A 25,159-nucleotide genomic window follows, 5' to 3' on the forward strand; every position below is an offset into this window, starting at 1 on the left:
GCTCCAAAAAATTAAAACAGACACTTTATGATTGTCTACTAGATCACATGTTACAGCCTCTTTCTCTCAAATAGAGTCTTTGCTAAAAATACTCATTGGGGAAATCCTCCAATGGGAAATACCTAGATGAACACTCACAATTTTTTTTTATGATACCATCGCCCACAAGAAGACTTACGTCAAAGGTTTCTTATCTTTCGAACAACAACATTACGGTATTTTTAATAAAAAACAAACAAAAACAAAATATTAGCATAAACCGCAAACCAGACTCAACTCATTAACTTAACATAGATACCACCAAACAGTTAACAGAGCAGACAACTTCATAACATTCGTTAGGCACTGTTAAACCGAACAGCCGAAGCTAGACTGAGAAACGAACGCACCGATTCAAACCACACGACACAAGATCAATGAATAGCCACAGCGACAAGCACAAGGCGCACATGCGCATTGCGAATTCAAAGCATTTTTGGTGTGTGTGTTTCCCTAGACAGCAAAAAACAACAAAAACGATTTCTTTCAGACGAAATGTTCAAAAATGCAACAACAACAGCAACAACGACCATCGTCATAGCCAAGTTGTGCGAGTAACAAAAAGTTTATATAAATCAGAGTTCGAATGGTAAACAAAACAGTTGCGCGCTAAACGTTCGTTGCTTCAATTCAAAAATCCAAAACCAACAAAAACCGTTAATGGTTTGGGCCACTAGAAGAGGAAAAGAAGTGATAGAAAGAAATATAGAAAAAGAAGACATTCTTTACACACACAAAAAGGAATACTAAAAGGATATATGGATTATTGAGTGCCAAAGGATATTTGGAATATTTTTATTAATTATTATTGAAAGAAAGAAAGTGAAAGTGTGTGTGCAATATGACTTATCTTCTAGTTGGCCTATTGACATTTGTGCTGTGCATTCATTTCGGCAATGCAGCCTACAAATTGCAAGAACGTTTCAATTGGAAACAGCTGGATTTTGCTTTTCCCAATGAGAATTTGAAACAACAGGCGCTGGCAAGTGGTGATTACATTCCACAAAATGCCTTACCCGTGGGCGTTGAACATTGGCAGAATCGTTTATTTGTGACCATACCCCGTTGGAGAGATGGTAAGTTTTTTACGTTTGTGTGTGTGACGCATGTGATGAACAGTTTTAAAAGATTACAAAGGACACGTATGAACATTTTTGAAATTCAAAAATTCAAAAAAATGTGAGCCTAAAGATATTCAAAATTATGCTCCAAATAATGTAATATTAAAAATTAAAACTGTGGATTAAAAAAATTAAAATTAAAAAAATCAAAGCACGGAAATGTACCTTAGTGAATATTTGCAATAAAAATATATTATGGAAAAAATTAATTGAAGAGTTAAAAAACACAAACCTAAATAAAAATAACAAATTGAATAATAGAAATTCAAAAAAAAAAAAAAAAATACCATGTGATTACGAAGAATCTATAGAAAAATAAAACTACCAACATTCAAATTTATACACCTCGAAAACCTAGACGATTGACCTGATCTACTTTGAGGACAAACTTTTTTTGTTAAACATTATTTCAACAGCAACAAACATTTTTGTAAAAAAAAACATAAATAAAGGCATTTTCAGAAATGATTAAAAAATTAATAACTGAAAAAAAAAATATTTCAATACTTATTTTAATGATGAATTAAAAAAACATCAAACCAACAAATTAATATAAAATATAAAGTCCTGAGGGACTACGCCTCATGGCTGATGCGGGTATATACACTAGTAAAGTCGGGCTGGACCGTCTATATGATACCCTTCTCCAATTTGGGTATATTTTACATATGTATCCTAAGAGACGACGTGTTTTGTTATAAATCTATATCTGAACCGATTTCAGGGAAACTTGCCAGAGACTAATTTATATAACATCAGTACGTCGTTGTCAATCGGCCTAGCTATGGATCTTTCACGAAGCTTAGCAACATCATTCTAAACTTAATTCAGTACACCCTATACCAAAATTCGTACAAATCGAAAGATATATACCTTAAATCGGATGAAAATATATATGTTAGCTATGTCTAAATCTGAACCGATTTTAACGAAACTTGGCAGACATCATTCTCGATCTTATTCATAACTCCGTGCCAAATTTCGTGCACATCAAAAGATTTCCAGGGACTTTAGTGGACTATTTACCTAAAATCGGGCGAAGCTATATATGGGAGCTATATCTAAATCTGAACCGATTTTCACGAATCTTTGCATACATCATTCTATACCTAATTTAGTACGCTGTGCCAAATTTCGTGTAATTCGAAAGATATATAGGGACTTTGGTATACAATTAACCTTATGGGAGCTATATCTAAATCTGAACCGATTTTCACGAAACTTGGCAAACATCATTTTAGATCTTATTCATTACGCTGTGCCAAATTTCGTGCAAGTCAAAAGATTTTCAGGGACTTTAGTGGACTATTTACCTAAAATTGTGCGAAGCTATATATGGGAGCTATATCTAAATCTGAAAATCTTCTTTTGAAGTACAGTGAACGTATTTTTTCAAAAATTGTTTGCACCAACACACACGAACTTTTTTCGGGCAATTTTTAAAATGTGCTGGGTTCAATGAAAACAAGCCACTTTTTACAGCCAGGTGTAAATGCAATATTGAGTGTTTGCTAGTGGAAAAAATGCCCAAATTTCGAACTTTTCAATGGAAATTTCTGTTGGACATCCTATAACTTTTTGATACAAATTGTCGATCACCGAAAATGTACACCATTTGACCGTCCGCCCATCCGTCAGTTGAAATCACGATGAGTAATATAATATTTGTTCAATTATTAAGATAGCTCTCATATAATGGTATAGCCCTGAGATCTGCCCACAGAGGTTTCTCTAACTTCTCTTCCCCCTTCATTGGATACTGAAATTTTGCCATGGTCAAAAATTTTCCAAATAATTCAAAATGTTTCAGAGACCTAATTCCGATTTGATGGACTTATATATGGGGAGATTAAGAGATCTCGATTGTTGATCTCACAATTTCTTATAAATAATAAATCGAAAATATTTTACCTTATAAATACGGCGAAAATTTAATATGGAGTTGTTGGGGAGATTTATGGATTTGGGTGTTGTTAAGAAACTATGAACATTTATTCTTGGGCTTTTGTAAACCTAAACGGGTCTGGACCTGTTATTTACTAAAATATGTCGATTTATGTTGTTGTTGTTGGTGGGATAGCCCGACAGTGGTATTTGTGGAGGATGATGGGAATGTTATGGATGTGACCGTGTGTGAGCCAACTGTGTGATCGGGGAAAGGAAATGTTTAATTTTAATAATTTTAATTGGGACCCTCGGGGTTGATTATATTACTGTTGGAATTTGAGTTATGTCTCTCCGACTTTTTGTGAGGGATTTGTTTGTAAACACGTGAGGTGGATGAGGAAATTTTAATTTGAAGGCAGGACTTGCCTAGAACATTTTTGTCATTTTGTCTGGGAAGTCTTCAAAACTGCCTACCTTCAAAAGTGAACTAATATTGATGATTACAGTCAATTTAGTTGAAAAACATGCCAAGGATCTCTAAATCGAATATTTGGGGGTACATATGGGTGCTATACAATAACGTGGACAGATATATTTTTTATACCAAGTGGTAATATCAATGTATGTGCAAAATTCCAAAGCTCTATATTTACTATTGTGAGCTATATCGTCATTTCAATAGACGGAAATGCATAAACCGACATACAATATTACTCTGACCAAGAATATACATTATAGTTCTACGGTGAATATTTCGAGGTTGTGCAAACGGAATGACAAATTTAATATAAACTCCACCTTATCAATATATGTTTGTCCACAGTTTGGTACAACATTTTCAACAGTTTCATAGATCAATTTATACAGAGCCCTCATATGAAGATCGGGCAACATTTTCGGTATGTTCAAGGTCCTAGCCCATCTTTCTTTTGGTATTTAGTTTTCTCCTGGCAGTAGCCTACAAAGCTGTATAGTGGCTATATACACATGCCATTATCGATTTTAAGAATTTTGGATTGTTGCAGAACATTTTTGGCTTTATATTGCTGGCACGTTTATTAGCAAAATTACAACGTCTATTATATCTCTCACATGTATAAAATATTGACACGAGATTTATAATTGTCTAACAAAAATTACATTTATCTTATTTCTGTTACAGTGATTGTTAATAATAATAAATAATTTGCTGCTACCTGTTATATTAGAGTAACCCATCGATGAGTCATCTATGTCAAAATCAACAAACACGAATTTATATAAATATGTAAATTTATTTTGAAAATTAATTCTGTTAGAAACGTCTTAGTTCATTGGCCTATATATGACATGCGTATCTTCTAATCAATGAGATAATTTGGCGAATAATTAGGGATTTTTTTTGTTTCCAAAAAATACACGAAATTTCAAAATTATTGGCATTTGGAGAATGTAAATATTTTATTTACAATTAGACACATTGTTCTGAATCTGAATACAAGAGAATGTAAGGAAATACCTCAATTAGAATGACATTTTTTCAAATGCATTTCATTATGCGGAATGTAATTAAAAATAGTGAGCTTTAATATTAAATTCACCATGAAGGCCACTTCTTGTATTTTTTCCGCTTCATAAAAAAAGTAATAACAAAAACCTATGCAAATTTATTAAGTTGTTCAGTCATTCAACTGATTAATTTAATAATTGACCATATTACGGGATATACAGTATAACCTGAATAGATTGGAGGGTTTATAAAATATTTCATAACTTTCAAACTTTTGAAAAAAGGTGTCAATGCGTTTTTTTTATAGAACTGCACAACATATTCAAACTATAATATATATATATATATATATATATATATTAAATTTTCAAAAATGATTAATAGAACTTCTCACAATTTTACACTTTCAATCTTGTTGGTAATGGGCTGAGATAGTCCATTTTCGAACATCACCTAAGTACACCACGGATCGTATTATGAAGTCGTTTTAATATATAAAAGTATTTTAAAACTAAAATTAAAAAAAATATATATATATATATATATTTTAATTATTTTTTTAAATTTAATTTCAAATTGTTCCCTTAATATTATAACTTTTAATCTGTTCTAGTCAAGCTCCACTGTTAATTAACATTTCACCTATATTATACTATAGTATGACATGATGTATAGCTAGGCTCTTAATAACTTTTTCAAATTACCAGTTTTTTTTATGACAATATATATCTGACTGAATATGACCGACTGGCTGGCCAGTTGAAACAATACAACAACAACAATACTCTAAATAATTATGCAAAATGATTGATTTAAATAAATCTTTCTGAATGGCGTTATTCTGAAATGTGTTAAAACTGATATTTGCTATTTTAAATTGAATGTAAAAAATATTAAATAGAAAAAAGTGAATGTTGATGGATTGGGATTTATGACACAATAAAAATGTTATTATATTATAAATTCTTTTGATACACATTCATAAAAGTAGCAAATGTCAGTTATAAAACCATTTACTGCGAATTTGATTATTTGTACATGTAGACATAAAGATAGCTTACCTTTTATTGGTTAGAGCGTGCTGAAAAAAAAAGAAAAAAATATTTTAATGGATGCAAAATTAAAAAAAAGTCGATTGTATTTAAAAATATTAACAAATGAAGAAAAAAACATGTATGAAAATACATATACGTATGTAAATATATTTAAAATTGTCTACCAATTATATTTTATCCCATTTAGCCTAGAATGTCAAATTACAACTACTTGTCGGTTAGGACCAATTGGGAAAAGCCTTTATATGGGAGCTAAACACGAACCTCTACTGAAAATTACGTATACGAAGTTTCTAATTATAGCCTTACTTCGGCTCAAAAATGAAGCTAGTACCATATAGATTCTTAAAATGGACGTGACCATAAATCGGAGTCCTTTTAGAACACGGTCACCAAGGGTGTCATTAATCATATGAGCAAACAAACTTGAAAATCAGTGCTCCTTAACTTGAAATTTTATTTAGGTTTTTTTACCCTCAGCCTTATGGCTAAGAATAATGTTTTTCCAAAATTCCGATTTGAACCAAACTTTGCACAACCCATTTACCTTTACCAAGCATAGATCAAGTTCAAAGTTGAAATCCATTGGTCCACTCCTTCTGGTACCTCCCCCACAAATGATTAAAATGTTCAATATTTATAAACCCAATATCAGGCAAATGGAATTTCCGATTTGAACCAATCTTTGCACAACCTATTTCTTTACCAAGCCTCGAAGTCTCCCCACAAATGATAGAAATTTTCAATATTTATGAATCCAACATCGGGCGAATGCAATGTTCGATTTTAACCAAACTTTGCACAACCTTTTATCTTTACCTAGCCTAGATCAAGTCCGAAGATGGGATCCATTGGTCCACCCCTTCTGGTACCTCCCACACATATAGTCTAAATTTTTCATATTTATGAATACAATATCAGGCGAATGGAATGCCCGATCTGTTATCTGTTATAGGATGGTTTTCCATTGGAAAGAACTTCTAAAAACTTCTCTCTGAGGAATCCTCAGGCCCCTATGTTTGGTTTTATTCTCGGGACATGTTGTTGTATATTTACTACTGAAAAAATACTCTATAAGTGTTATGGATGCTATAAGAATTCAGGCCCTGAGAAAACATTGTCCTCAGGGCCTGAATAATTGTTTTACAGAAAAAGTTATTCTCCGTTTATTGACAAAATTGCCCTCATGCTTTGAGGATTTTTCCATGTTCAGAAGATGTTTTTTTTAAGAAATATGTAATCCCTTGGCTCTGAGAATATTAATAAACCAGTAAGGAAAGTAGTAAAGTCGGACGGGGCCGACTATATGATACCCTTCACCACTATGGGTATATTAAACAGGACTATAACATAAAATTGGATGCAAAAAAAAAAAGTGATATTTATCTAAATGTGAATCTACCTAGATCTATCCATATAGTATGTCAATCGACTTCAAAAAAATATAAATAGGTCATCCGTTGGGCTATGTCTGCACTTCTAGAAAACGCAACTACGTAATTCGATGCTCAATTGTGTAAGTTGTGCAAAATTTGATGTCAATCTGGCGAAAATATATATGGAAGCTCTATCCAAATATTGAGCAATTTCAAACAAACTTGTCACAGGTTAGCTTATACTAATTTCAGAACGTTTTGTTCCTATTGGTTCCTTAGTACGTCAATTACTTAAAATCAATCTATAATAAAAGGGAGCTATATCTAAATCTGGACCGATTTTCACGAAACTTGGCACACATCATTCTAGACCTAAATGATTAGGCTGTACCAAATTTCGTGCAAATCGAAAGATATATAGGGACTTTGGGGCACCATTTACATGAAATCGGACGAAACTATATATGGGAGCTATATCTAAATCTGGACCGATTTTCACGAAACTTGGCAGACATCATTCTAGACCTAAATGATTAGGCTGTACAAAATTTCGTACAAATCGAAAGATATATAGGGACCGTTTACATTAAATCGGTTAAATTTATATATGGGAGCTATATCTAAATCTGAACCGATTTTTCCCAATTTCAATAGGGTTCGTCCTTGGGCCGAACAAGTGACCTATGCCGAATTTCATCCAATTCGGATCATAAATGCGACCTGTACTTTGTTTACAATTTAACATGGACAGACAGACGGACGGACGGACTGACGGACAGGCATAAATCGACTTAGAAAGTGATTCTATGCATATTCTCAAAAGGAACCATGTGTCTATCTCGTTTCCTTTTGCCTGTTACAAACATATGCACAAAGACATAATACCCTGTACCACAGTGTGGTGAAGGGTATAAAAATACGGCTTTGTTCAGAAGGCCTTAATTTTATTTGGAAGAAAACGTAATTAAAATTAATTCACAGTTTTTTAGAAAAGAGAAGAAAAAAAGTCCTCTGGGTAACATTATGTAGATTAGGAAAATTTTGTCTCTTTCTTTTCGAGTTATTCCTCTTCAGGGCGATATGGCTCCCACAAAGCCTCGACATCTTATTAGTTCTTATTTCGTTAATAATTTCATTGTTTTTATTCCTACTAAGAAGATGAATATAACTTATCCTATGTGATGGTCCTGCCATCTATCGTAGCCTAGAAATAACGCTTCTTAGAAATTTCCCACATATTCCTCTAGATGTCGCTATCTTATGTGATTCTCTGTTTTTGTTATCATCGTGTTTTATGTTGATGCCGTGGTTGTTTTTTATAATTTCAGGGAGCTTCGGATGCCTTCGGTTTTTTCAAAAACTACATGACCAATAAGCTTTATTGATGTTTCCTAAAGAAAAAAATACTTCTCAGAATCTGAAGAAATTTTGCTATAGCAAAAATTAAGCCCCATTTCACTGGGCCGTTTTTTCTTCTATACAAAGAAGCAATATTTTGTATCACTTGATGGCTTGAAGTGATTTTCGCACATATTAACACAACTATGTTGGAAAATTGCTCCCAATTTTGTGTGTAATAAAACACCTTGTTTCCCAACGTGCTATGTCCACAACGTACATGCCTACATGGTCCACATCTTTCATCATTTTACGATTTATTAATCCTGCCACTAAACTATATAAAAATTTATAATGTTTGCGCAACCGTTTTACTTATCTCTGCGTGACCAAAACCAAATAAATCAACATAAAACGAAAATTTGTTCAATGAGGTGTCTCTGGTGCGGTTATTAATAAAGACATGATGTGTTTATGCTAGCTATTCCATTACAATTTTTCACAGATATTTTAATTGAAATTAATCACCAGAGTGTGTGTGTGGAACAGGTTGTAGCTATTAAAATTTGTTTGTAGATTCAAACTGATTTTGGACTAGTTTACAAAATAACAAAGTTATAATGATAACGATTTTCAATAGCTGGAGGTGGATGTTGCAATTTCCAATGAAAACTATAAATTTCCTTTTTTCAGTATTGGGAAAGAGGATTGGTTATTGTTTTCAACGAAACAACTTGATATAGGATAGCCGGTGCTATAACGATGATGATGTGAACAAAATTTATGAACGACCAGAGACAATATTTTTTTCTTTGAATTACAAATAACGAGAAGAAAAAAATATTTAAAAAAAAACAGCGTCCGAAGAATGATTTAGTATTTGTATCGCTTTTAGTGACAGTTGTTGTCTTGTTAGGTCAATCATTGAAAGCTTGTTAAAATAGTTTGATATCTAATAGTTGTACGAGGGTTCATAAGAAAGGTATTGTGAGGCTTCATAAGAAAAATTTTCTCAAAGTGAAATCATTGACCTATATTTACTTCATGACCATTATGCGTGTTTTTTATATCTTTTACCACACTGTGGTACAGGGTATTATGTATTTGTGCGTATGTTTGTAACAGGCAAAAATAATCGAGATAGACCCATGGTTCCTTTTGAGAATATGCATAGAATCACTTTCTGAGTCGATTTATGCATGCCCTTCCGTCTGTCCATCCATGTGTTTTTGTGAACAAAGTACAGGTCGCATTAATGATCCGATTTTGATGAAATTTGGCATATGTCACTTACTTGGCCCAAGGACGAACCCTATTAAAATTGGGAAAAATCGGTTCAGATTTAGATATAGCTCCCATATATATTTTCGTCCGATTTAAGGTAAATGGTGCACCAAAGTCCCTATAAATCCATCGATTTGCACGAAATTTGGCACAGCGTAATGAATTAATTCTAGAATGACGTGTGTTAAGTTTCCTGAAAATCGTTCAGATTTAGATATAGCTCCCATATATATTTTCGTCCGATTTAATGTAAATGGTGCACCATTTACAGCGTAATGAATTAGGTCTAGAATGATATATATTAAGTTTCCTGAAAATCAGTCCAGATTTAGATATAGCTCCCAAATATATTTTCGCCCGATTTAATGTAAATGGTGCACCAAAGTCCCTATATATCCCTCGATAGCGTAATGAATTGAGTCTCGAATGATGAGTGGTAAGTTACCTGAAAATCGGTTCAGATTTAGATATGACCATATGAAAAAAATTAGTATCGGTTGTAGTATGACATGTTTATGGATCCAATTTCATTTTTCCGGTCTTCATGACCATTAGGCGCGGATTTTTTAAGTAATTTTTAAGGAAATTTTTTCAAAGACTTCATGACCATTAGGCGAGGACCTCATCCAACCTCATTACCATTTGGTGTGGATTTTTTATGTAATTTTTTTTGTCAAGAAGTTCAGTACTTTTTTTCAACAACCTCATTACCATTAGGTGTGGATTTTTTAAGAATTTTTTTTCAACAACTTCATGACCATGATATATTACATCATCTTTTTATGTATTTCCAAAAAAAAAAAATCACCAATACTTTTTTAATTAAGCATGGTTGTATTTTTTGGTAAACATTTTTTCCAATTCCATATCCTAGTTATACCCCCCAATACTTTCACCACAACCATCGTTTGTTGTTCAAATATTTATCTAATATCTGTCATTGTTAAAAAATCGAACAACAACATAAAAACAATATTGATTTCAGATTTTTATGTAATCCAAAAAGAAAAACAAAAGACAACAGGTTTTCCACCACACACAAATAGCAAACAAATTTTCAGAAAGGAAAAAAAAGAAAGATTAACCTATGATGCATAAACAACAATGAGAAAGAAAGAAGAAGTAAAAAAAACGCTCAACACTCGAAGAAAAACAAAAAAGCACATCAAGGATTTCATTACAACATCAATGCTGGCACCACAAAACATTCCTTGAACTCCAATGAGATTATACAGGGGACTCTAGCCGGTTATGGTGAAAGTACAAGGCAATTGCCTTAATTTTGGTGTAGAAGAAAAACAACACACATAAAAAACAATTCAACTTTACAGACTTCCTTAATTTGATAAATGACCTGTTTGTTGCAAGGAAACACACCAATAAATCGAAAACAAACAACTCCTGTTGTTACCACCACCATCATCATCGACAATGGCTCTGATGCCGATGATGATGATGAGTTTATCCACAAAATTTCCTCAATTTGTCTACAACACATCATTTGAATATTTTTTATTGCTATGTCAGCCATTCAACAATAGCACCTGTTACATTGTTTAATAATTTACAGCAAACAACAACAAAAATTAAGGAATGTTTTTCCAACAAATTAAAGTGATTTATTTGGCTATGTGAGCTGCAGTTAGCTAGCTGCTGTCAAATTTATTTGTCTAAACTGACATTGTCTTAAAATAACTAACAAACAAGTCATTCAATAATGGACAGCAGCAATGGACACCATAAATGGTCTCTTAATGGACTAAAAGAATTTTGTAGCAAAAAAACTAATAGATATTGAACGATATAATTCAATATAATAAAATAAATAATTACATAGATACGAATAGTGAAAAAACATATCAATTGCAATTAAATAAAACACATAAAAATGTATATTGGGTTGAAATTATTGGTGGCAAGTTGCTAGAAATCAAGTTTTTGGACAAATGTAATAAAACAAATCCAAACGTCTATTGGATTTTGAATGTTATAAGATTAATATATCTCTGTAATCTCTTCAGTTTCTTTAAAAAATAATATTGAAAATATATATACAAAAAGTATAATTTTATTATAATTCTAATTTACAAATTTCGTTTGGAAGCCTCGAATAATCATTACTGAAAATGGAGTTCGTTTGGACAAAATTTTTGGATATAGTCTTTGATCTAGTCTTCAATCAGATTTTTTGTGTAATCTATGATCTGGCTAGATTTTGAAAAATTAAAAAATAATTCTTGAGTTGTCTTTCAAAAAACCTTACTTTGAAAGAATATTCCTATATTCTGAAAGGCTTTTAAAAAAGTGGCATCACCAAATACATAATAAGCAAGGACTCCAACCAGGATTGCACAAACAGGAATGTCAAGATATAGAGCCACTTCGAGAAAAATAGCAACAGCAAATAAATAATAAGCAAGGATCTCAACCACTTTGCACAAATTCAAGGTGGCGTTGTTCCTAAGCAACGATAGAGATGACAGCCCTAACACATGCTAGAGCAGACTAATCATCCACTTAGCTGGAATACAAAACTGATTAACTAACAATAAAGAGGGTACATCTGTAACATCAACACCCCATGATTACATAAATAAGAATATCTGGATATGGAGCCATCCCGAGGAAAATGACAACACCAAATAAATAATAATCAAGGACCCCAACCACTGTGCACAAATTCAAGGGGGTGTTGTTTCCAGGCAAAGATGTAGAGAACAGTAATCGATAAAAAAGCTGCCACTCAAAAATGCTAGTGTGTACATCGCTTAAGAGATGAACAAGTTGACTTCAGGTCAAGTAGAGGCTGTAGGCCACACAGCCAACCAACCAACCAACACCCTGAGAATCATTATAAAACAATGTATCCCAATGTTCAATGATATTAAGAAATTTGTACAGAAAACAATCTAAATAATAAAAGCAATATACGAAGATGCAGAATTCTGTCCACCATTGTACTGCATGCTCTCAGAGAAGAGGCATAGCACGGAAGTTCTCACCACAATTCGAAGCCATATATTATGCGGATGATATTTGTCTTCTCTCTCTCTCCCTCTCTCTCTCAATATATCCAACATGCAATCAAAGACTTGACAACACGAGAACAGCAATTGGTCGACTGCAAACTGTATGGAGATGCTCACATATATTCAGGAAAACCAAGCTTAAAATATTCAATCGATTCTACCGTGTAGTGAAACTTACCATTTGTCTAACACTATTATCCAAAAGCATAATTATCGTAGGAGATGTGTTGGCTTCACCTTAAGAATGGAATATCTAAGGATCATGAAATCGAGGTCGAATAGGAAACACCTGGCGACGAACTATTATATTCAGCCAAATAAACGCATTGACGATTACCCTCGTTTTCTACACTACCACTGTATAATTCTCATTCACGTTGTTACACCGCTAACATAAGTATTTCAGTTTCATCCACTAATAGATTCATGCCATTGCACAGGCTTGCTACTTTGTTTAGTGGATGTCTATTGCCCCTACGATAATTCGCCATTCTATTTGGCGGCTACATAAATACACACACACAAAGGGTTTGGCTTACTGTTCCACACAGAGACTTCGGTAGTTTGTACGGACTCTTAGTCAATATGTACTACTAACCAGTTCCCGATCACCGTTAAATCATCGTAAAAGATCATTGTGCCGACTACCGATGACAACCGTACCCTATCATCATTAAATGGAGGATAATGATTCTTATTTTCATGTTTTTCGTAATTTCCAGAAGACACTCAGAATTGATCATGTTAAATAAATTAAATGATCACTGTTAAAGCGGAACAGTCGCTACATAACATCTTTAGCCGAAGGAAAAGGCGACCATTTTGTTCGGAGTAATGCTTTCACGAACAACATTCGTTGGATTTGGGTCGTCTACTAAACTCACATGTCTAATGATGCCTCCACATCACTGTATGTCATATGACGGTCTTGAATTATCAGCCCATTAAATTTATATGGTCCAATGGGCATTTTTGGACCAGCTTCTTCTTTGAGGGAGCCATAAAAGATATGGCTAAATTTCAAATTTGAATTTTCTTCACAAAGATATGAGCCCATCGTTATAACCCCACCTATTTTGCGGTACGTTGAAGTTCCTATTCCAGTTTTCAGACCTGAGTGTCTGTAATTTTCAGAGCATAAGCTGTAAATTCTCAGTATAGAGGAACATTTGATTGCAAATCTCAGGGTATAAAAAGTTCGGTCCCGGTTTGAGGCCGAGACCGAACAATTAACACACAACAATTAAAAAATGTTAGTCGGTGTTGGCGACAGGAATATACCCTAAGCCTATGGTTTGCGAAGGTTTCTAAATTACACACAATCTTTATTATTTGTTTTGTAAAGGCTATATGTTTTTGTTGTTAGGCTTGATAAAGATAATATGTAGTGCAAAGTTTGGTTCAAATCGAACATCCCATTCATTTGATATTGAATTACCAGAAGGAAGGGGAAGCACCAGAAGGAGTAGACCAATAGGTCCCATTTTCAGACATGATCTAGGATTGATAATGATAATAGGGTGAGCAAAGTTTGGTTCAAATCGCATAGTCCTTTCGCATGATATTATAAAATTAGTTTTTAGCATAATTTTGATAATTTTGTGGGGAAGGTACCAGAAGGAGTGGACCGATTAGAAGATTAGAAGAAATATTACGATGTACAAAGTTTGGATGAAATAGGTTACTCCCTTCGAGAGTTATCGTGTGCACCAGGCAGACGGATGGACGGGTATTTGTGAATCGACTCCAAATTTTCTAAAACGGGTTTGGTCGAAAATATGGTCTAAAACCAATATTTCGATGAGGCACATTTTTGACGTATCAAAGTGTAAATTACCTCATTAGCAATAAATCTGGGGGTATTAAAATTATCAAAATTTGTCTTCCACTTTAAGTATATTCAGAAAAATACACTTTTGCCGAGAGCAAATATTATCGAATTCCCGAATTAGCAAATACACGTTTTCGCCTACAATCCCACCCTAATATATATTCTAAATTTTGGTTAACAATTTGTAAATTTGATTTATAATTTATTACATTTAACTAAAGCAACAACAAAAAAACTATATTCCGAAATAAAAATTCAACATTTAAATGCAATAAAAAGCACTAAATCAAATTGATTTAAATTGAATGCAACATGTCTGAGGTGTTACTTTGCAAATAACAACAACATTATAGTAAAGCCAAAAAAATAAAAAAAAAAACAACAAATAAAAACAAAACAATCACAGTTTGATAGTCAACAAAAAAATACACGCTACGCTTTCAAACAATACACTAAAACCGTGAACAACATTTTGGCTGCCGAACAAGTAAGCCTACTAGTCAGTCCATAAAGCTAGTCAGTCGACAAGAGTAAAGTTAACTAGCCGACAGCTAAACATTAAAGCCAAGTGTAAAGACGTGTGTTGTTGGACACCAACAATAACAGCAACAACAACAACATTTCGTTGTTGACTGCCAACCAACTAGACAGCCAGACGGACAGTCAGTCAAACTAAAAGTGAAGTGAACTGAACTGAAATGAACCAAAACAATGGCCCGTGACGATGATTGGGTCTGTCGATTCAAATGTTAGTGTGGAAACAACAACAACAAAAAGCGACTCTTAATGACTGACATATGATTTAATGGAGTTAATATATTTCGTACAATTCATTCATTACTACTAAGACGTTTTGAATCAATTCCGTTTCCAATTCGATAGATGCTCGGTAAGATGGAGGCTGGCTTTGCCTGATGTCGTATTTCGATTAAATCACATCACATTTATGATGTAAAAGAATGCACGCAGCAACATTTCGTAAAAACGAAACACCGATTATATTGAGCCTATTATATTTCGTAGAATTAACTAGATGGGTTTTTGAAAATTAAAAAAACCAAAACTAAAACAAAACAAAATATGAAAATCTGTTGTTCACCTTTATAATAGATTGCCTGGCGATTTAACACAGCGGGAAGTGAATCATTAACGGCAAATCTACAACAATTGTTAATTTCTCTTAATTCTATGAAATAGATTATTACAAAATATGTCTATAAATTAGAGCTGTTGTTGTTGGGGTTTTGGGAAATATTTAGTTTAATGAATACTCATTGAGAGATGTTATTGATGAAAGACTTAAGAAACAAACTTACAATGTGACAACAATGTTACAGCTTTGATATATGGCAATTTTAAGCTGTTAAACCGATTTAATGTAAATAATATTACTACTTAGTAGTAAAGATAGCATTGCAATACTGCAGACTAGTTGTTGCAAAATAATTAAAAAAGCTTTAAATTTGGAAGCGTATTATTTCTAATGTGGATTCAAAATGTCGAATAGCACCACAGCCAGCAAAACAATTTTAACCGTTACAACATAGTGATGTCTTAAGGGAACCCCACCCATTCTCGATTTTAATTTTACAAGAATTTCAATGGGCTGGTAAATCAATACCAATGCTTGTTAAGGTTTGTAACTTTGCACATATATGTTTGAAGATTTAAAAGAGAAGAAAAATAATTTACAAAAAATGTTTGTTATTGTTTTGTTGTTGTTTTTTGTAATTAAAGAAAAGTCCTTATTTTTGATGGCGGGCATGATAACTCCTCACTGGAACACCGGAATCCGAAAATTCCAACGGTGTTAGAAAGAATACATGTCTGGCTCTCGTATGAACTAGGATTATTGACTTCGGTCTAAAATTAACAAAATGGTGGACCTTTAAAAAAATATTTTTGGAAAATCGCCGATTTTTTACCAAAAACCAAGTTAAAAAATAAGGAAGATCTTCACCGATTTGCTTTATCCTAGTTCATACGAGAGCTATACACTCCCAGAGAAACGTTGCAAAATTTGGAACCGATTGGATTATTAGTTTTTGAGTTATCGTGCCCGCTATTCGCAACAGAATGTTTAGAGAGAAAACGCGTTTAAAGTTTGAGAAGCCCTTCAGCCGTCACTTGATGCTGACACAATAAATCGGCTATATCTTCAAGAGTTCTTGAGATTTTCATTTGAATTTTTGTAGGGACATTCTTTAATTAGTGTAGATTCGAATTATATCAACAAAATTTTTGACCCTGAGAATGGGGGGGTCCCCTTAATCCAAAAATTGGTCCAATATATGCATATACATTGTATACATTCCACCATAAGGTGGAGTGCATATTAAATTTATCATTTCTTTTAAAACATCTGCAAATATTCATTATCATCAGATCAATAATATCTATATTAATAATAATATCTATGATTAATTGACTCACTGACTGACTTATCGATTCATCAACGCCTAGACAAATCTTGAAATTAGGAGTGAGGGTCATTCTTGAACCAAAGGTATCAGATAAGGCTATGTTTTGAGAAATTTGTACTAGAACGGCACGAAATGTATTAAACATTACTAAATGATATTATGTCTGGTACAATTTGGATTTGGGTGAACCGATAGAGCTGGAAACTGAAAATTTGAAATAAGATTACTACTGCATTGTAGATTTAAGGTGTGTTGGTAGTTTGGGAAATACCTACTTATGAGAAGTTTGGGAAATTTTTCTAATATGTACTAAATGATACTAAATTTGGTACAATTTGGATTAAGGTTAGCCGATAGACGTGGAACACTAAAATTTTGTATAGAGTTAGATTTCTGATGTGATTAGAATTGGTGTGTAGTGTTGAGATATCGAGGTCGTTTTCGAAATGCATGTAGTATGCAGTAAGAGAAGAAATGTACTAAAATGGTTGATAGGCTCTTCTGACATATGCAGTTTTCTGAGAAAAAATAATATATTTAGACATATATTAATAATTCGCACACGATTCAGCCATGTCCGTGTGTTTGTTGAAATTACACACACATATTGTGCAATTATTCCCAGGATACGGTATATATCGGTGAACGTTTAGGTAATGCCATCCATAAAACGGTACATCACAAATTTTGTAATTTTTATAGCTAATGAGTGTATATACACTTTGCTACGGCAAAAATGTGCCTCATCGGGATATTGGTTGTAGACTCCCATGTTTCTTTGGACCAAATTCGTTTTATTCGTTTGGCCGACTGATGCGCATGATAACTCTCGAAGGGAGTAATCGATTTAATCCAAACTTTGCACATCGTAATATATCTTCCAAACGTAGTTTAAGTTCGAAGATGGAGAATATGGGTCCACTGCTTCTTCTACCTCCTCCATATATATATAGATTGCTTAAAATATGTACTAATGTGTATTAATTTAATAAATTAAATCATTCACCCTTATTACAGTAGACGTTGTCGTGTCGAAAATTGCACTCCACGCGAACTATTCCATTTGAACCAACCTTTATCAAGGCTATTATCTTTACCAAGATGGGACCCTCCCCCATATATGGTCAAAATGTTCAATATTTATAAATCCAATACAAGGCGCATGGATTATCCAATTTGAGCCAAACTTTGCAAGCCCTATTATCTTTACCAAGCCTAGTTCAAGTTCGAAGATGGGACCCATTGGTCCACTCATTCATTCATAAATCAAAAACCAGGCGAATGGATAATCCTATTTGAACAAAATTTTGCAACCCCTATTATTTTTACCAAGCATGATTACGCCTGAATCCAATAGTACCACAAAATGTCCAAATGTTCAATATTTAGAAATACAATATCATCTAATGGAATGTGCGATTAGAATCAAACTTTGAACAACCAACAACAACTTTGAATCTGGAACTAATTTGTTTACTTCTGCTGGTACTTCGCCCACAAATGGGCATATTTTTCAATGTACACTATTTCAATATTAAGCGAAAGGAATCTTTAATAAGTCTTGATCAAGTCCGAAGGCCTCTCCTTCTGCTACCTCCCCCACAAAGGGTCAATATTTTATATGCTTGTATATTGAATTTGAATCGAATAACCGATTTGATCGACAATTAATCCAAAAGCTCTTTGCGTTAGGGAATTTTTAGTTCGTAATTTTATAAAATACTTTATTATACGCCTTCTATCAATTTGTAACCCAATGAGGAGTTTCTTGATTAATAAATTGAATTGAAAAATATATACATACCTTATATAAAACTAATAACAAAACAATCGTGTAATTTCCAAGACCTCCGCAAAATATAAGCTGAGGGTATATATCTGTCGGCAACACCGACTGACACTTTTTTAGTTTTTTTATTCACGTTTTGGGATAGCTTCCGTATAGCAGTACTGCCTCATTTCCGGTATGTCTAAGGCTTTAATTTGACCTAGTAGGTCCATAAAGAGTGAAAACCATTTACGACATTATAAAATTTCAGGTTCTTGGAGGGTTAAATACATTTGTGCAGAAAATTACCAAAATAATTCCATGTTTTGATATAGCCCCCAACCGAGAGATCCGTAATTCGACTTTACGAGTTTTTCGGACTATAATATACATCTATGCAGAAAATAGTTAATATTTTTTGAAAGGTCCCACCACACGAGATCCCACCTTACGAGATTTTGAATGTTTTTGTCACCATCGAAGGACTCTCCGGGCTTTTAGAGGGCAACGAATTTGGTATTAACATACATCCAATATACCGATAACCCAAATATTAGGTATTTTTAGGGTCTAGACACTTTTTCAACCGAAAGGGCATTTCGAATTTTTTGAGCGTGAAAATTATTTTGAAAATACCGATTTTCGATGGGAGAAAAACATTGAAATTTTCGGTAGTTTAAAATTTTTAGCAAAATTTACACACCGAAGTGACTGTTATTCCTCGCTCATATGGAAAGAGAACATTTTGCAAAAAAATCGATATAGCACCATTTTTGGACATATCTGCATATAAAGGTTCCGTTCTAATTTTCGGTGTTTTGAAAATATTAGCCGACTTTCCCCACCGAAGTGACTGTAATTTGGTATTCCGGCATCTCGTTGGGTGAAAACCTATTTGGAGAAAATGTTTGGGTTGATCGGGTTTTAAGGTTAGCCAAATTTCAGCACCAAAGAGGCGGTACTTTGGCATTCCGGATTTCTGGTAAATAAATAAAAAAATCATAAAGGTCCCGCTTATTTTTTTGGGTATATTACAGAGTAATATCTTTATTCAAGTTTTTAGATATGTATCCGTTTAGCAGATATAATTAAAATACTGAACAATTTGCACTAAGCTTTCCATAGGAGCTTGAAATCTAGACAGTTTATATGATATTTGAAATGTAATTTTTTCCAAGACTAGCAAAAAGTCTGTTGCTTGTGGCTTTGAACTCTAAGACTCAAATGAGGATGCAGTTTATGGTCATGTATTCAGATCATGATCCTAGCGAAAAAATTGCCTTTCATTTTCCAAGCTTCTGAAATAAGTAATAATCCCATTACCTCTTAAATCACCCTAACCATTACGGGTATCAATAAATATGTCATGAACACACAATTTACCATACAAATTAATCAATCAAATTGAGTTTTTTTTTCATTTCATCAAATTTGAATATTTTACAAGAAACTCAACGTGGAGGTTGCCATATAGATCCGTTTTATGCATTACTTTCTGGCTATATTGAAAAAATGCAAATTTGAAAGGTTCAATTGCGATTAGAAGTATTGGCAACAACAAAAATGCCAATGTCTTGACTTTAGCCAAAAAACAAAAAAAATGTTATCGATGTCATGACAGTTAAATGTTGGACGAAGCCAATGGATTTTCTGTTGTTTTTTTAAATTTATTGGCCAGAAATTATATGGTTTGTTTAGCTTTTTCTTTGCTAAAATGACTCAACGGAACACTGAACTATTATACGTCACAAAATATTAAATTCATAACCATTAACGTTACGTTTTTTGCTATTTTTAATCCAACCTCTAAAGCCTTGAACCGATTATTATTCACTCTAAAACATTGAGAGAAACGTAGTTGCTTTTTTGGTTTAGGAATTTATTAAAAAAATTTGTTTAGGCTGTTGAGTTAAAACAAAAAAAAAAAAAATACGAAATCAATGTTTTCGCACCTCACTTTGGATTACTTTACACTTGATTGAATTCGAACACTAATGAATAACAACGGCAATGATTTTTAAATTTTAGAAACTATTACAAACAAAAACTTGAATTAAGATACTTAGAGTAAAAAAAAGGAAATTTAGTCGACCATGAAATACCTTAAACCAATGGAAAGATAGCTTGAAATGAAAACTCGGAAGAGGGCTTGAGGGTATCGCACCTATGCGACTACAAATATGTACTATTTTTGAAGGATATAATTAGGAAAGTTCACTTAATCTAGAAATAGTTCCAATATGGGGCATATGTACAATCTTTCGGTTATCCCAAAATATTCAATAAAAAATTCACTATTATTATCACTATAAAAAATGTTCATTAAAAATCCATTATTATTGCTCTGTATAATTCGTTAAAGAATTTGAAAATCCACGCTTTTAAAAAATATTCATCATCATCGCCTATGGATCTGTAATCTTTCAAAATTATTTATATAAATAAATTTTAAATTATTATCTTACAAGGAAAATGCCCGCTACTTCGTATGCGGAAAGGGAATACAAAAAAAAAAAAAAAATAATAATAATAACATTGCATTTGGAAATCGTGAATATGGTATCATTGGTTGTAATATACTTGTGTACTTTTTTTACACATAAGCACTATTTTCCAAAATGTCTTTTATACACTTCAACAGTAATCTAAATTCCAAATCTATGGATTCAACCAAATCCAAATTGTTCCAAAATTTAGTACTTTTCATACTCATAAGTAAAAATTTCTAAAACTTCATTAATCCTACACTCTAACAGTAATCTTAATTCCACCAAAGTCCAAATTTTACCAAATTCAGTATTTTTCTTACTCATACGTACACATTTCCAAATATACCTCAATCCTGCTTTCAGATAGTAATCGTAAGTCCACATTTAAGAATTGCAGTTCTGTCTGTTCATTAAAAAATTATACCACATTTGGTTCCATTCTGTACTTTTTTTTCCAAACCTACCTCAATATTCCAAACCTGCTTTCAAATGGTAATCATAAGTCCAAATTTAAGAATTCCAGCTCTGTCTGTTCACTAAATTGTACCAGATGTGGCACCATTCTGTACTTTTCCTACACTCCCACAGTAACCTAAGTCGCAACATTCAGTATTCAAGTTTTACCCGTCCAAATTGTACTAAATTTTGTGCTTTTAGTGCCCATAGTACGAATTTCCAAAACTACCTCAGTCATGCACTCCAATAAGTCCACATTTCAAAGATTTCAGCTCTATCCGTTCATCAACATCCACATTGTACCAAATTTAGTACCATTTTTTACTTTTCGTATTCCACACTGCAACAGTAATTTTAAGCATAAATTTCTAGATCCCAGCCTTATCCGTTCACATAGATCCAAATTGTACTATATTTAGTACCATTTAGTACTTTTCGTATTTATGAGTTTGAATTTCCAACACTGTCTCAATCCTGTATAGTAATTTAATTTTCAAATATAAATTTTCCATCTCCATCCTTTCACTCAAATCTAACTTAGTACCATTTAGTATACATAATTACGACTTTTCAAAACCACCACCATGTCTCAATCCTACACTCCAACCTTAGTTTTAATTCCAAATTTTAGGATTTCCGCTCCCACAAATCGAATTGTACCATATTTAGTACTATTTAGTGCTTCTCGTACGAAATTGCAATTAGTACGAAATTCCAATCATACAATAACCCTGTCATTTTCATTGCAAATTTAAGTTTTCCATATCTACCCGTTCACCGAAGTCTAAATTGTACCAAATCTAGTGCCGTTTAGTACTTTTCGTACACATAAATACGACCTTCCAAATATTTCAATAGCTCAATTTTCAACAGTAACCTTAATTCCAAATTTCAAGTTTTCAGTTCTATCCATTCAAGAAAAATCCAAATTGAACTAAAGTTAGTACCATATAGTACTTTTCGTACCAATAAGTACGAATTTCATAAACTTCTCGTAAACCTCAATCCGACACTTCAACAGTAATTTTAATTCCCATTTTGAGACTCGAGCTCTATCTGTTCACCAAAATCCAACTTGCACAAAATTTAGTACCGTTTAGTACTTTTCGTACAAATAAGTACGATTTTTTAAAGCTTCCTAATTCCTGTACTCCAATAGTAGTTCTAATTCAATTTTCAGGATTCCATCTCCATACATTCCACTAAATGCAAATAGTACAAAATTTAGTACCTTGTTGTACTTTTCATACAAGTACGAATTTCTTAAATCATTTCCATACATCAACACCACTTCCTAACCTGCATTGCATGTAAAATTTCAAAAATAATTTACAAAAAATGTTTGTTGTTGTTTTTTGTGATCAAAGAAAATTCCTTATTTTTAATGGCGGGCATGATAACTCCTCACTGGAACATCGGAATCCGAAAATTCCAACGGTGTTAGAAAGAGTACATGTATGGCTCTCGTCTGAACTAGGATTATTGACTTCGCACAACAAATAACAAAACGGCGGAACTTTGAAAAAAAATTTTTTTTTTTTGGAAAATCGTCTTTTTTTACCACAGACTAAGTTAAAAATTAAGGAAGTTCTTCACCGATTGGCTTTATCCTAGTTCATACGAGAGCTATAAACTCCCAGAGAAACGTGTCAAAATTTGGAACCGATTGGATTATTAGTTTTTAAGTTATCGTGCCCGCCATTCGCAAAAGAGAAAATCGCGTTTAAAGTTTGAGAAGCCCTTTAGCCGTCACTTGATGCTGACACAATAAATCGGCTATATCTTTAAGAGTTCTTGAGATTTTCACTTGAAATTTTGTAGGACATTCTTGAATTAGTGTAGATTCAAATTAAATCAAAATTTGACCCCGAGAATGGGAGGTCCCCTTAAGATAGCCTTTTTCGAAATATGAGTTTATTCCATGCTGAGTTTATTCCAATTTCCAAATGTATGTGTTTCATGTCAGAAATTCACAATACGCAATTTTTAAGTTTTCGCCCGAAACTAAAATATATTCTCCTCCAGTAGAGCACCACAAAGTACACATTGTGAGCTACTGTTTGTGCCCCAAGCATAAATTCGGGCAAAGTAATACATTAACAATATTTTTTTTAATATTCGCCGATTTTTTCGTTTTCTAAGTTTTGTGCAGTTTTTTTTTCTGCTTCACTTTAAAATAAATCAATTATTACAATTTGAACTGTAAAATTAATAATTTGTAGATGGTGGAAAAAAGGCCATGACAGCAATTTGTTTAATGGTTGTTACTAGGAGTGACTGAGCAGCAACTCCCTTTCAAAATGTCTATGGGCGTTTATCTCTATTTGATCTATTTTGTTTCTTTTTTGTTTGTTTATGCTTTCATTTAAGCTGGTGGGTCAATGTCTGGATTTGATTGTGTTTAACAAAACTGTTCATATTTATAGCTTGTGGGAGTTTGTATTGTTTTCTTCTTTTTATACGAAAATATTGTACATTCACTTCCTATTTTGTGCAGACAATTAAAAAAATCAATGGCATTTTTTATTTTCAATACCTTCAGAAACAAATCAAAAAATGTTTGCGATAGCTTACATTATTTGTAGTTCCCCCCATACAATGAAAGGTTAATTTGAAATGAAACAAAAATTGAGCAAACCAAACAAAAAACATTAAACATTCAATAGCATTAACATTTCAGGGACTTTGAAAATTTTGTATTTTTTGTAATGTTTTATTTGACTTCTTTGTTTCGTTTTTGTGGTGTATTCAATAATCTTAATATTTTATGGTTAAAGGTATTTTTAATATATTTTTACATGGTTTTGAATGTATTATTATTTATTTTTATATGCGTCAAAAAAAGCAAATGCATTTGCTTGCCTAACAAAATGACAACAGTCTCAAACAAAAGACTTAAGACACAAACGTTTTTTTTTTTTCATCTAAATAATAACAGTTGTAAAATGTTAATTTTCGTTGTGGTCAATCGTTGAACCATAAAAGTAAAAGGCATATTTGACCTAAAATATAACCTAGAAGATAAGCGTATGCTTTTTTATGTTTGTTAAGAAATAATGCAGAAATATGAAACGTGTATGTCACAAATTATGTTATGCATGCATTTTATTCAAGTGTGAGAAACAATTTGTTGATCGCATGTGATCTCAATTTTGGACATGTGGCTTTTGTCTCAATAAGAACTAATTAAGGGCATTATTGTGGGAATTTAAAATGGAGGTGTTTAATTTGTGATGTTGAACAAAGTGAATATTATTGTTTAAATATTGTTTAGTACTTAAATATTATTGAATTATTTGCATTGTAGATGAAATGAAATTCTGAAAACAGAAATCTAATTGGAACATATTTTTGGAAAAGCTTTCATTAGCCCATAAAGAAAAATTCGGATCATTAAAAAAAGGTCATTAATATTTTAGGTGGACCCTTTCAAAAAAGCTTTATCTTCGAAGCTAATGAAGGTATTGATTTTAGAATTTGTATATGATGCTATTTTTACCCTACTCCACATTTTCGTACAGAGCAATACGTCGATTTATATATATTTGCGTCTGCCCCATAGACAAAGCCCATT

The 25,159-nt window shown here is 32.7% G+C and overlaps 1 protein-coding gene across 1 annotated transcript in view; it reads left to right on the plus strand.

The window, feature by feature from the left end:
• Positions 1-880: 880 nt before the first annotated feature.
• Positions 881-25,159, plus strand: part of LOC133327346 (protein yellow) — a 38,800-nt gene continuing 14,521 nt past the window's right edge. The window contains exon 1 of the mRNA XM_061535940.1: positions 881-1,115. Within this exon, the coding sequence (XP_061391924.1) occupies positions 881-1,115 (235 nt within the window). The remainder of the gene's footprint in view (positions 1,116-25,159) is intronic.

Source organism: Musca vetustissima, unplaced genomic scaffold (assembly GCF_032173495.1).
Source record: "Musca vetustissima isolate MV318-11 ecotype Yass unplaced genomic scaffold, APGP_CSIRO_Mvet_v1 utg19356, whole genome shotgun sequence".
Lineage (NCBI taxonomy): Eukaryota > Metazoa > Arthropoda > Insecta > Diptera > Muscidae > Musca > Musca vetustissima.